Source organism: Pristiophorus japonicus, chromosome 18 (genome assembly GCF_044704955.1).
Source record: "Pristiophorus japonicus isolate sPriJap1 chromosome 18, sPriJap1.hap1, whole genome shotgun sequence".
NCBI lineage: Eukaryota > Metazoa > Chordata > Chondrichthyes > Pristiophoridae > Pristiophorus > Pristiophorus japonicus.
Genome location: NC_091994.1, coordinates 72,713,867 through 72,729,040, shown reverse-complemented (window position 1 = coordinate 72,729,040; position 15,174 = coordinate 72,713,867). Strand labels below are relative to the sequence as shown.

The 15,174-nt window shown below is 41.2% G+C and overlaps 1 protein-coding gene across 1 annotated transcript in view; it reads right to left on the bottom strand.

Annotated features, from left to right (window-relative positions):
* cep104 (centrosomal protein 104) overlaps positions 1–15,174 on the bottom strand; it is a 283,987-nt gene that overhangs the window by 124,359 nt on the left and 144,454 nt on the right. Inside the window, exons 11-12 of the mRNA XM_070860716.1 lie at positions 13,877–14,083; positions 13,245–13,361 (exon numbers count right to left, since the gene is read on the bottom strand). Coding sequence (XP_070716817.1) covers positions 13,245–13,361; positions 13,877–14,083 — 324 coding nt within the window. The remainder of the gene's footprint in view (positions 1–13,244; positions 13,362–13,876; positions 14,084–15,174) is intronic.

The following is a 15,174-nucleotide window of genomic DNA, read 5'->3' as shown; positions in this document are numbered from 1 at the left end:
AACATTACCTCATGTAACATTCAGAGACAGAAAGCCAAATAATAAGGGAGAAGTCTGGCAGCGAGCAATGCCTGGTCTGTGGAACAGAGAGCTTTATTGTAGTTTAGTACGAAAGAACAGATTGCGTTGAAGTCTGAAGCGGGAAATAAAAATAATGCTGGATTTAATAAGTAAGGCAAAGGTAAAGTGGTGGATTGATCCAGGAAGCTGGGAGAGAAAAAAAAAACTCACAGGTACAGAAGCCAATTCATTCTTTATGGAGTCTTTTAAAAAATATATTTATTTTTCGTGCAGCAACTGTGTGTATATGTAACACAACTGGTGCAGAAATGAGGAAAGTGAAGTTCAGAAGTTTGGGCCAGGAGATTCCTCTGCCCACATTACCCAGCCCCATTAAGCTACTTTTAAGCTAAGCCCAGTATCCTACTTGTATATTTCACATAGTTTGTATACAGACAATATGCTGCTCATTACCCACGAGCGAGTCTATGCCCTTATTTAAAGTCTAACCGGGTTCTCGATGCACAGAATTACAGTTTTCCACAGTGTGCAATGTGTGTGGCTAAAAGAAGGCAGTTTCTTCACAGGAAATTACACCGCAATTGCAATGACATTGGACTTCTAACAGCAGGCGGATGTGGTCTCGGTATTAATCAGAAACTGTCTGATGTAGGAAGATATGCTCAGCCCACGTTAAACCATACAAGTTCCTCTTTGTTAGCCACGACATATGAAAAGAAACGGAAAGTATCAAAGGCAAAAAATATATTTTGGTTGAAGAGTAATTATTGGCAGAGAATTATCATCTTCAAGGATAGACAAGGCTATTGAATTGCTCTGAATGTAATGGTATCGATACCATTTTCTCTCACTCACACCTCATTAATGTCTTACTCTGTAGAATTTCTGGTTGCAGCTGCCAAGACAGCTCAGTTGGTAAAGTCTGTGCCTAACTGAGGCATACAGACCAGAAGGGTTCTGGTTCATTTCCCAGTCTGTGTCAAATTAACTAATCTCAGGTGGGATGTTTGTAGGGCGGACCAACCAGCAGCCCTTAAGGGACTGCTGGAAGCTGCTCCGAAAACACTGCAGGCACGTTGCTTTAGCAATTTTAGTACGCCCTCCCACCTGTTCCTCCTTTAATGCATTGGCCCGAAATTTACGGTCCTTATGATGGCAAACTAGCAATATTCACCATCATTTCACATTTGAAACTAACCGCAGCTTCAGGATTTAGCGCATACACAGCCCAACGCAGAAATCTTGAAGTTGCGGTCGGTCATTCACTGCTCCTCCACAGGCTGCACTGTGCCTCCCCTTCTGCCTCCCACCGAGAGCCAGCAATCAGTATAATCTGTCAAATCATTGAAATGGACGAAAACTTCGGCTCTTCTGTGATAATACCACTGTTAAATTCCCTATTAAAAGTTAGATCCTTTTGGATTAGGTGTAATTGAGGTTTAAAAAGTATTGACTGCTAAACAAAATTTATGGTCCCAAAAGGGATCGCAAGATCTTTCTGGGCAGTTTACTTTGGGCAGCAGCAAAGACCTTTGTTTTACCGCTGACCGTATATTATGGGCCATTATTTCTAACTCAGCTCTGTGGAGGAGCTGCTGGATTTCTTGTGTCCCGCTGCTGCAAGTCGGCGAGGTATCTGTCAGCAGTTAAAAAAAACTCACCCTTAAATGAAGTCTGACTAACAAAATTGATTGGGCCCTATGCCAACATTATTGTGTGGGTTAAATGGATACCCAACCCACTCTGTGCCTGAAACGAAAATCGACCCCATTGTGCTGACAGATACTGCCGCGCAAGAAATCCGACTGCTCCGCTGCACAGCCGAGTCAGAAATATTCAATTAAAGGAGAGGCAGGCAATCGTGCGATGGGTGCACTAAAATTGTGTTCTATTTTATGTGCCTGACTTTTAAGAATGATATCAAAACCATGGAGAGAGTGCAGAAGAGAATCGTTATGATGATACCAAGGACAAGAGCTTTTATTTGTGATGAGAGAAACTAGGGCTCTTCCATTAGAACACAGAAGTATTAAGAGGAGACCAATCAAGGTGTTCAAACTTATGAGGGGCTTTGATGTTTGATGAGTCAGTAACTAAAGGACATAAACGTACTTTAAAAAATTTGTTCTTGGTAGCTGGGCATTACTGGCAAGGCCAGCATTTATCGCCCATTCCCAATTGCCCTCAAAAAGGCGATGGTGATCCACCTTCTTGACCACTGCGGTCCATGTGGTGAAGGTACTCCCAGAATGCTGTTAGGGAGGGAGTTCCAGGATTTTGACCCTGCAACGATGAAGGAATGGCGATATATTTCCTAGTCAGGATGGTGTACAACTTGAAAGGGAACTTGGTGATGGTGTTCCCATGCGCCTGCTGCCCTTTTCTACGAGGTAGAGGTAGTGAGTTTGGGAGGCGCTGTCGAAGAAGCCTTGGTGAATTGCTGCAGTGCATCTTGTAGATGGTACACACTGCAGCAACGGTGCGCCGGTGGTGGAGGGAGTGAATGTTTACGGATGGGGTAGCAGTCAAGCGGGTTGTTTAATCAGGGAATCATAGACATTTACAGCAGTCTATTTCGGCCCATCGTGTCCGTGCCGGCCAACAAGAGGCTATCCAAAAATCCCACTTTCCAGGTCTAGGTCCATAACCCTGCAGGTTATGGCACTTCATGTGCACATCCAAGTACTTTTTAAATGTGATGAGAGTTTCTGCCTCTATCACCCTTTCAGGCAGTGAGTTCCAGACCCCCACAACCCTCCGCGTGAAGAAATTTCCCCTCAAATCCCCTCTAAAAACCTTCTACCAATTACTTTAAATTTATGCCCCCTGGTTGTTGACCCCTCTGCTAAAAGAAATAGGCCCTTTCTATCCACTATATCTCGGCCCCTCATAATTTTATACAACTCAATGAGGTCTCCTCTCAGCCTCCTCTGTTCCAAGGAAAACAAACCAAGCCTATCCAATCTGTCCTCATAGCTAAAATTCTCCACTCCCGGCAACATCCTCATAAATCTCCTCTGTACCCTCCCCAGTGCAATCATGTCCTTCCTGTAATGCGGTGATCAGAACTGCATGCAGTACTCCAGCTGTGGCCCAACCAGTGTGTTATACAGTTCAAGCATAACGCCCCTGCTCTTATATTCTATGCCTCGGCTAATAAAGGCAAGCATTCCTTATGCCTTCTTAACCACCTTATCTACCTGGCCTGCTACCTTCAGGGATCTGTGGACATGCACTCCAAGGTCCCTTTGTTCCTCTACACTTATCAGTGTCCTACTATTTAATGTGTATTCCCTTTCCTTGTTAGTCCTCCTCAAATGCATTACCTCACATTTCTCTGGATTAAATTCCATTTGCCACTGTTCTGCCCATCTGACCAGTTGAGTGATATCTTCCTGCAGTCCGCAGCTTTCTCCACAGCCTATTTTTGTATCATCTGCAAACTTCTTAATCATACCCCCGATATTCAAATTTAGATCATTGATGTATACCACAAAAAGCAAGGGATCTAGTACTGAGCCCTGTGGAACCCCACTGGAAACATCCTTCCAGTCACAAAAAAACCCTTTGCTCCTGTCTCAGCTAATTTTGGATCCAACTTGTCACTTTGCCCTGGATCCCATGGGCTTTTACTTTTGGAACCAGTCTGCCATGTGGGACCTTATCAAAAGCTTTGCTAAAATCCATATACACATCATAATCCATATATGCCATCATCGACCCTCCTGGTTACCGCCTCGAAAAATTCAATCAAGTTAGTCAGACACGACCTTCCCTTAACAAATCTGTGCTGACTGTCCCTGATTAATCCGTGTCTTTCTAAATGTAGATTTATCGTGTCCTTCAGAAATTTTCCCAATAATTTTCCCACCACTGAGGTTAGGCTGACTGGCCTGTAATTACTCGGTCTATCCCTTTCTCCCTTATTAAACAAAGGTACCACACGAGCAGTCCTCCAGTCCTCTGGCACCACACCTGAAGCCAGATAGTCAAAGCCTCTGTTATTTCCTCTTTTGCTTCACTCAACAGCCTGGGATGCATTTCATCCAGGCCTGAGGACTTAACCACTTTCAAAGCTGCTAAACCCCTTAATACCTCCTCTCTCACTATGTGTATTTCATCTGATATTTCACACTCCTCCTTGATAGCAGTGTCTGCATCGCCCCTCTCTTTTGTGAAAACTGACGCAAAGTATTCATTAAGAACCATACCCACATCTTCCGCCTCCACACACAGATTACCCTCATGGTCTCTAATAGGCCCTACCCTTTCTTCAGTTATCCTCTTGCTCTTAATATTTTTATATTTCCTTAATTTTACTTGCCAAGAATTTTTCATGCTCTCTCTTTGCTTTTCTAATATCCTTTTTAATTTCACCCCTGGACTTTATATACTCCGAGAGATTCTGCAGTATCGGTCATAAGCTTCCCTTTTTTTCTTTATCCTACCCTGTACGTCCAAGGGGCTCTAGATTTGTTAGTTCCACTCTTTTTCTTTAAGGTAACACATATTTGGCCTGAACCCTGCAGATCTCCTCCTTGAATGCCGCCCACTGCTCAGACACTGATTTACCTTCAAGTAGCTGTTTCCAGTCCACAATGGCTAAATCACCTCTCAGCTTAGCAAAGTTGGCTTTTCCCCAATTTAGAGTTTTTATTCCTGGTCTATCCTTGTCCTTTTCCATAACTACCTTAAATCTAATTGAATTATGGTCACTAGCACCCAAGTGCTCTCCCAATGATACCCCTTTCCACCTGCCCATCTTCATTCCCAAAAACTAAATCCAGAACTGCCCCCTCCTGTGTTGGGCTTGCTACATGCTGGCTAAAACAGTTCTCTGGAATGCATTTTAGAAATTTCGCACCCTCAAGACCCTTCACACTAACGTGGTCCCAGTTAATCCTGGATAGTGTTGAACTTCTTGCGTATTGTTGGAGCTGCACTCATCCAGGCAAGTGGAGAGTATTCCATCAAATGCCTGACTTGTGCCTTGTAGGTGATGGAAAGGCTTTGGGGAGTCAGGAGGTGAGACACTCGCTGCAGAATACCCAGCCTCTGATCTGCTCTTGCAGCCACAGTATTTATGTGACTGATCCAGTTAAGTTTCTGGTCAATAGTGACCCACACGATGTTGATGGTGCGGGATTCGGCAATGGTAATGGTGTTGAATGTCAATGGGTGGTGGTTAGACTCTCGCTTGTTGGAGATTACCATTGCCTGGCACTTGTGTGGCACGAATGTTACTTGACATGCCTGAATGTCGTCACCAAACGCCATCACCAAAAGAATAAACAGGTTAGGGGAAATGTTTTTTTTTTTTTAATTATAAAAACAATTTTGTTAGGACAAGGAATGCCCTACTCGAAAGAGTGGTGGAAGCAAAATCTATAATAGCTTTTCAAAGGGAAGTGGTTCATCATTTGATAAAGAAAAATGTAAACAGTAATGGAGAAAGGACAGGGGAATGGGACTAAGGAGAGAGCTCTTTCAGAGAGTCGGCACAGGCACTATTCCCAGTACACTTATAACCTGTTGGATGATGGAAAATATCAGTGAACCAACCACGTGGGCTGAAACTAAACACACTGAAAAAGCTCGAGAGGATAAATAGGGAAAGATTATTTCCACTGATTGAGGATCGACTACTTAAATTTCTATGCATTTCTTCTGTACCTAAAAAAAGGCATTCGTCTTTCCATGTGCATTGACTTGCAGCCCCTTCCCATGCCACACTCTCCTTCCTTCATTAAGCTGAACTGCACAAATGCTACACAAAATGTCTGTCCCCAGGTGGCTCCGTAGTGTAAAGCAGGGTAATGAAGGGTTCCTGAAAATGTCAAGTATGTAGATATCTCCATTCATAACATTTGGGACAATTTAATAGATCTTATCCTTTAAGACATGCTTACGTGTTAAGAGTTCCAGATATCATCTCTGAAATTTACATACTCGGCCAAATTCACCCAAATGATGCTGCCAGTATTGTCGAAAAGACAAAGTACATAAATTGAATTCTCTAACCTGTGTTTAACTTTTCAGTGTAATGATGATAAAAAATTCATAAGTTTAAATTCCATTAAGAAGTTTATATTCAGAATCTATATTTATCCACTCGTGTATATAATGATTTTACCCTCCCCCATGGACAGTGCTTGGTGCTGTGTTGTGCAAAGACAACAGAATTCATTGTTCCACAGAATAATTCCCAATGTCACGGAGGAAAGAGAAAATAAGCGTGTGCAGCATCATCTCTTGAAGGGGAAACAAAGTCAAGAGGAGTATTTTTTATTCCAAGTGCTTCCCCATTTTGTGAAAGTTACGGTGTTCAACAGAGTGCAGGAACAATATATTCTGCTAAAAGGAAAGAAACGAAACACTAATGAGACTCCATAGATGAATAAAACCATAAGGGAACAATTGAGGGTAAAGAAAGAGGAATACGTACATAGGCAGCAGGGGAGTGCATGATAAGGGAGAATATGAAAAGATTAGGAAAGAAGTCAAAAAAACAATTAGGAAGGCAAGGAGGAACTATGAAATTAAATTATCAAGGAACATAAAACAAAATAGTAAAATACTTTACAGGCACATCAATTAAAAAAAAAAGACATTTGGAATGGGAATAGGGCCATTAAGGGATAGACAGGATAATACCACAGGTAACAATAAGGAGATGGCAAAAATAATAAATAATTATTTTGCTTCAGTATTTACCAGGAAGTTAGAACATGTGGACATGGCATTAGATGATGAGATTAGTATTGTGATAAGTACATTTAAAGTAAAAAGAGGGGATATATTAAATAAACTAATCAAACGCAAAGAGGCTAATACCCTTGGTCTGGATGGATTGCATCCACGCAAAGGAATCTGGGAAGAGATAGCAGAGTCCTTACTACATATATTTAATAATTCATTCGAAAAAGATGTAGTGCCAGAGGATTGGCAGATAGCTAATGTAATACCTATATTTAAGAAGGGGGATAGAACATGTCCAGGGAATTATAGACCAGTAAGCTTAACATCGATAGTAGGAAAAATAATGGAATTCCTACGAAAGGAGAATTTGCAGATTACATCAAATTGGGGGCGATAGTCAATACTGAGGAGGACTGCAACAAATGACAGGAGGACATTAGTAAACTTTCAGAATGGCCATATAATTGGCAAATTAAGTTCAACACTGATAAATGTGAGCTATTACATTTTAGTTGGAAGAATAGGGTGAGAGACTAGGTGGAACATAAGAAGTAGGAACAGGAATAGGCCATTTGACCCCTCAAGCCTGCTCTGTCATTTAATAACTCATGGCTGATCTGATCATGGATTCAGTTCCACTCCCCTGCCCACTCCCCATAACCTTTATCGCTCAAAAATCTGTCTATATATTCAATGACCCAACCTCCACAATTGCAGAGAATTCCACAGATTCACAACCCTCAGAGAAGAAATTCCTCCTCATCTCAGTTTTAAATAGGCGGCCCCTTATTCTGAGACTATGCCCCTAGTTTTAGTTTCCCCTATGAGTGGAAATATATTCTCTGCATCCAACTTGTCCAGCCCTCTCATTATCTTATATGTTTCGATAAGATTACCTCTCATTCTTCTGAATTCCAATGAGTATAGGCCCAACCTACTCAACATAACTTCATAAGTCAACCCTCTCATCTCCAGAATCAACCCAGTGAACCTTCTCTGAACAGCCTCCAATGTAAGTATATCCTTTCTTAAATACAGAGACCAAAACTGCACACAGTATTCCAGGTGTGGCTTCAGTTGTAGCAGGACTTCTCTGCTTTTATACTCCCACCCCCTTGCAATAAAGACCAACATTCCATTTGCCTTCCTGATTACTTGCTGTACCAGCATAGTAGCTTTTTGTGTTTCATGTACAAGGACCTCCAGGTTTCTCTGCACTGAAGCACGTTTTCTCCATTTAAATTATAATCTGCTTTTCTATTTTTTTCTGCCAAAAAGTGATAACCTCACAGTTTCCCACATTATACTCCATCTGCCAAATTTTTGACCACTCACTTAACTTGTCTATATCCCTTTGCAGATTTTGTGTCCTCCTCACAATTTGCTTTCCCACCTATCTTTGTATCAGCAGCAAACTTGGCTACATTACATTCAGTCCCTTCATCGAAGTCATTACTATAGACTGTAAATAGTTGAAGCCCCAGCACAAATCCCTGCGGCACCCCATTAGTTACTGTTTTCCAACCGGAAAATTACCCGTTTATCCCGACTCTCTGTTTTCTGTTAGTTAGCCAATCCTCTATCCATGCTAATATATTACCCCCAACCCCGTGAACTTTTAGCTTGTGCAGTAACCTTTTATGTGGTACCTTATCGAATGCCTTCTGGAAATCCAAATACACCACATTCACTGGTTTCCCCCTTATCCACCCTGCTCGTTACATCCTCAAAGAACTCCAGCAAATTTGTCAAACATGATTGCCCTTTCATAAAACCATGCTGACTCTGCTTGATTGAATTATGCTTTTCCAAATGCACTGCTACTGCTTCCTTAATAATGGACTCCAGCATTTTTCCAACGACAGATGATAGGCTAACCGGTCTATAATTTCCTGCTTTCCATCTGCCTCCTTTTTTAAATAAGGGCGTTACATTTGTGGTTTTCCAAACCACTGGGACCTCCCCAGAATCCAGGGAATTTTGGTAGTTTGCAACCAATGCATCCATTATGTCTACAGCCATTTCTTTTATGACCCTAGAGGTAAAGGAACAAAGGGATCTCGGAGTACAAATACACAAATAGCTAAAAGAAAGGCTTGGATTTATATAGCGCCTTTCACGGCCACCGGAGGTCTCAAAGCACTTTACAGCCAATGACGTACCTTTGGAGCGTAGTCACTGTTGTAATGTGGGAAATGCGGCAGCCAATTTGCACGCAAGCAAGCTCCCACAAACAGCAATGTGATAATAACCAGATAATGTTTAAAATTTGCGACATAGGTTAGCAAGGCCATAAAAATAGCAAACCAAGCACTAGGGCTTATTTGTAGAGGTATAGAATTGAAAAGTAGGGAAGTTATGCTTATGTATCAAACCTTGGTTAGACCACACTTAAAGTACTGCGTACAGTTCTGGTCGCCATATTACAAAAAGGATATAGAGGCACTGGAGAGGGTGCAGAGATTTACATACCAGAAATGCGAGGTTTTACATATCAGGAAAGGCTGCATCTCTTTTCTCTTGAAAAAAGGCTGAGGTGTGACCTAACAGAGGTCTTTAAAATTATGAAAGGTTTTGATAGAGTGGATACAGAGATAATGTTTCCACTTGTGGGGAAGAGCAGAATTAGAGACCAATAATACAAGATAGTCACCAAGAAATCCAATAGGGAATTCAGAAGAAAATTCTATACCCAAAGAGTGGAGAAAATGTGGAACTCGTTACCACAGGGAGTGGTTGAAGCGAATAGTATAGATGCATTTAAGGGGGGGCTAGACAAGCATCTCATTATCATAGGCAGTTCCTCGAAATTGAGGAAGTCTTGCTTCCATTCTAAAAGTGAGTTCTTGGGTAACTGAACAGTCAAATACGGGAATTGCAGTCTCTGTCACAGGTGGGACAGACAATCGTCGAAGGAAAGGGTGGGTGGGGAGTCTGGTTTGCCGCACGCTTCTTCTGCTGCCTGCGCTTGATTTCTGCATGCTCTCGGCGACGAGACTCGAGGTGCTCAGCACCCTCCCGAATGCTCTTCCTCCACTTAGGGCAGTCTTTGGCCAGGGAATCCCAGGTGTCGGTGGGGATGTTGCACTTTATTAAGGAGGCTTTGAGGGTGTCCTTGAAACGTTTCCTCTGCCCACCAGGGGCTCGCTTGCCGTGTAGGAGTTCTGAGTAGAGTGCTTGCTTTGGGAGTCTTGTGTCAGGCATGCGAACAATGTGGCCCACCCAACGGGGCTAGTCGAGTGTGGTCAGTGCTTCGATGCTGGGGATGTTGGCCTGATCGAGGACACCAACGTTGGTGCATCTGTCATCCCAGGAAATTTGCAGGATCGTGCAGAGGCATCATTGGTGTCCATATGTATATGAGGGAGAAGGGAGTAGAGGGTTCTGCTGATAGATTTAGATGAGGAAAGACGGGAGGAGGCTCGCCTGGAGCATAAACACCAGCATGGACTGGTTGGGCCGAATGGCCTGTTTCTGTGCCTTATATCCGATGTAATCTCCAACAATATGACCTCTGCAGCTGGGCCCCTCCATGATCACCAACAGCAAGGCATCTGGAGCAGCTCCAGTGAAATCAATGAGCGGTTGTGACTGTGCTGATGAACAGCGAGAAAACAATACCTGACAAGGTCTCTGCAGGTGAAGACTTGACAGCTATCAAACCAGAAAGGATTATCTGATGGCATATTTTAAAATAATTAACGGGAAAATGCTTTAATCAGATGAAACTCCTCCTAGACTTTTCCTCCCATTCCATCTGTCACCACCAACTATCGACTTCGTCACAAAAAAAAAAATCGACAGCAACTTGTTTCTGTAGGCTTTTACAAATATTTATGCATCAGTACCACCAGATATCAATTCACTTTTTTCAGATAAAAGATTAAAGCTTCCTGAGGTCCGTCATATCCTGGTGGAATTAGATGCTTAAATAGTCAGAGTGGAAAAGTTTGCTTGTCTCGTCTTCTGTTCCTGAAATTTAATTCTGCTTCTGCTGCATTTTTATGTAAACTTGCAAATGAATACAATGAAATCAGATCAGTTACATCAGGGGATTACAGGTAATTGCTGACTTGCACATAATTAATTTATCTTCAGTCCCACATTAATAAAGAAACATCAGTCAAAGATGAATTTGATATTAGGTTTGAGAAGGAGATGGGGGAGTCACGAGCCAAGGTTTTAAATTTCGGCAAAGCTGACTTTGAAGGGATGAGGCAGCAATTGACCACAGTTCACTGGGCCGAACTGTTAACAGATAAAAATACAGATTAACAGGGGGAGGTGTTCAAAGAAGTATTTGCTTCAATACAAGACCTGTACATACCCCTAAATGACAAACGCCACACTTGCGTAATTAAACAACCCAAGTCAACAAAAGAGGGGAGAGATATTATAAAACTAAAGTAAAATGTTTATACAAAGACAAAGAACAGTCGAGATCCCACAGACTGGGAGAGATATAACTGCAGCCACGGAATACAAAAAGTGGTTCGAGCTGCAAAAAGGAATATGAGAAAAAACTTGCCAGAAATATCAAGGACAAAACTAAAGATTTTTTAACAAGTATATTAAAAGAGGATAGCCAAGAGTAATATGGGTCCCTTAAAGGCACATCAAAATGATAATGTAATTGGAAATTTAAGTATTTAGCAAATCTGCAATTTCCTATCTGTATTGGTCTTCACTATAAAAGAGGATAAACTACCAGAGAAATGAGGAAAACTAAAACTAAATCAAGGAGAGGAATTTACTAGATTTAATGCAACTAAAAATGGCAAAGGAAAAAGTAATAATTCTAAAGATAACAAATCTCCAGGTCCCAAAGGTTTCCACCCCAGGGTATTAAAAGGAGACGAGGAAATTGTAGATGCTCTGGTCGTGATCTTCCAAACTCCTGATTCAGGAATTGTCCCCTTGGATTGGAAAATTACCAATGTCACTCCATGATTTAAGAAGGGTAGGAAAGATAAACTAGGAAATTCTAGGCTTATTAGACGAATGCCTGTTATGGAGAACTTACTGGAGTCTGTTATCAGGGAGAGAGTGACTGAGCACTTAGACAAACATGAGCTGATCAGAGTGTGCCAGGATGGATATGTAAATGGTAAGTCATGTTTAATGAACCTAGTTGAACTTTTCGAGGAGGCAACTAACATGGTAGATAAGGGAGTGTCTGTGGATGATATTTATATGGACTTCCAGAAGGCACAGAGTAAGGTTCCACACAACAGACTATTAACAAAAGTGAGAGCATGTGTAATTGGAGGTAACCTATTGACATGAGTTGGGAATTGATTAGGAGATAGGAGAGAGTAGGGATCATTGGTATGTGCTCAAATTGGCAGGATGGGATTAGTGGTGTACCCCGAGGATCTGTATTGGGTTCTCTGCTTTTCACGATAGCTAAAGGAATACAGAACCATATGTTCAAGTTTGCTGACAACACTAAGTTAGGTGACACAGTAAATAGTGTAGCTGGGAGCAGAAAGCCGCAATGGGACATTGCTAGGTAGTGGGCAAAAACTGTGGCAGATGGAGTTTAATGTGGAGAAGTGGGATGTTATCCACTTTGAATGCAAGAAAGATAGATCAGAGTATTTTCTAAATAGTGAGAAGTTAGGAACTAAGGAGGAGCAGAGATATTTAGGGTCCATGCACAAAAGATAGTGGACTGGTACAAAATATAAAGAAAGCTACGGAATGCTGGCTTTGATCTCATGAGGGCTGGAATACAAAGGGGTGAAAATCATGTTACAGTTATATAAAGCTCTGGTCAAACCTCTTTTTAGAGTACTGCGTTTAGTTCTGGGCACCACACTTCAGGAAGGATATATTAGCCATGGAGGTGTTGCAGTACAGATTTACCAGAATGATACAGGGGCTAAATGGGTTAAATTATGAGGATGGGTTTCACAGTTTAACTTGTATTCCATCAAGTACAGAAGATTAAGGTCTTCAAGATGATTAAATGATGCGTCCGGGTAGAAACAAAGAAATTATTACCTATAGAGTTAAGATACAGATCAACCATGATCTAATTGAATGGCAGAACAGGCTTGAGGGGCTGAATGGCCTCCTCCTGTTCCTATGATGGGAAAGGCCTTATAATAGGTCACTGAACTGTACAGCATCTGAAGCATATGACAAAGTGAAGATTTTTCTTTCCTTCTCCCCTATCAGATGATACCTCTGGGTACAAATATTGTTTAGACCAGTAATACTGTTGCATTGGGTACTGGTGATACCTCATCAGGTGTTTGGAATCATAGCACAGAAGGCAGCCATTCAGCTCATCTTGCGCCGACTCAGCTATTCAATTAGTCCCATTCACCTGCTTATTTCCTGTAGCCCTGCAAATTTGTATACTACTTAAAAAAAAATGTTTATAAAAAAAATATATATATTATTGTTCTGGAGATTGTTATGGTTACATTTGTAGGCAATCAAGGGGCTGCTTACAATACTTTTCTTTCTCTACAGTACTGTTGTATATTGCACCTTGTTAAGTCAGGTTTATACACCTTTTCAGCCTGGACCTCTGCCTGTATTTCTCTCAATGCCGCCAGCTGTTCCTGAAGGGCCCGTATTTCCTCCTTCTTCCGCCTCTCTGCTTCTTCTGCAGCTGCCTTTTTATGTGCCTGATAGAAACATGCAATCGAATAAATAATTTTTAAAAACCATGCTTATTCTTAGTTGTTTGTGATAAATTTCTCACACAGCTTTGCAACAATCTTATTTTTTCCCTTTAATGCAACATTACTTTTGCTCCTTTCACTAAAAGTGAGACATTTAAATTAACATTTTCTTTTACCCTATTTGTACTATTTTCAACTTGCAATTATAAATTGCGACCATTTCCTTCATGAATGTCATAGTGCATGTTTCTGCTACATTAAATAAAGCATTTCATTCAAGCCTTTTGCAAGAGTTTTCCTTTTTCATTGCTGAATAACCAAAAAAATGTGCCCAACCACAAGAGACCAGGTTTGTTATGAGAAATTATCCATAGAAGTTACCTTCCTTGAAAGCTAGATGTTTCCTGTATATTGGAGACTATTTATGTCAATAGTATGGGGAGAAGGTAAAATAAGTAAGGTAAGGTAAAATAAAACATCAGTGCAAAGAAGTACAGCACCACCACTTTAAAACTTACACGCTGCTCAGCTTCTGTTGGCCTCCCATCTATTTTTGCAAATCCATCAAAGAGCGATTTGTATAGCACATTCCTGCGTGTATTTGCATCATCGGGTGGAAGGTAGTGCAAAATGGCACTCCTGTGTTGTCGATACATGTCAAGGACAATCCGTACAGCTGTATCTCTGACCTCTGATGCAGTATGTTCCAAAGCTTCTGCTGCAAACTTACAGAAAAATTAAAAAAGATCGAAGTACTGGCTTTCTCATATTTTGAAAAATATATAAATAAACACACACACACATAAAATACACTCAATACACCAGTCCCACACTAAGAGCTTTAAAAAAAATAGATCTCTTTTCATCATCTCTTTTAGATCAGCGAACACCCCAATAAACTGAACAGGCTGGTGAACTGAAGCTTCCCAGAGAGAGCTCTTTTTCCCAATAACTTGCTAACAAGGAATTGAGACATGGGCGATAAGAGTACCAAGATAATTCAAATTAATTCCCCTCCTCTCCCTGTAGGAATAGCCTGGCCTTGAGTCAGTGTCAAGTCAGGAACAGCATGGTGCAGAGAGGAACAAATGAGAACAAACACAAATATGTAACCTACAGCCGAAGTTATATCGTTCACAATCAAACTATCACACCTCCAAAATTTCTCTCACATTCTATTAAATGATTGACAAAAATCATCAGGACAGAATCATTCAAAATACAGTATAACAATTAATACAAATCTTAAGTCTTTTGAGATAAGAGAACTGTAACACCCATAATCATCCCACCCATATTGTTCTGTTGAAGTTGATGGTAGTGGTTTTTACACAATGAGAACCAACTCCGAAAGCATACCAGCTGGTCCTCTAGAAGACGAGCAAAGTTGTGCTATAGCCTGCACCTGACATTTTGCCACAGTCAAACAGAGAGGATCACTGTAATGTCCATGGCAAATAGAAGCTTATTACAGCAATAAAACCGATCTCATATATATGATTTTGGAACTAGTTTATTCAAAGCAAAAGGTCCAGCATAAACATTGGCTTTTTAAGATCTGAAATTGCATTTTCAAGCATGAAGCAGCAAGGAAGAGCTGGCGGGTAAGTTCTTATATTATATATAAATATATGGTCCAATAATGCTTGTGCAGCAACTGTGCGCAAGACTCAAGGCACTTTTGAAGAGGTGCTATTTAGAGGTGCTTATGATTGTTGTTGCTTTCAGTGCAGTAAACAGAATGAGATAGGTGAGTGAACAGTTGTTTCTGGACAAAAAAGGACGGCTTAAGACACTATAACCGGCAACTCTGAAA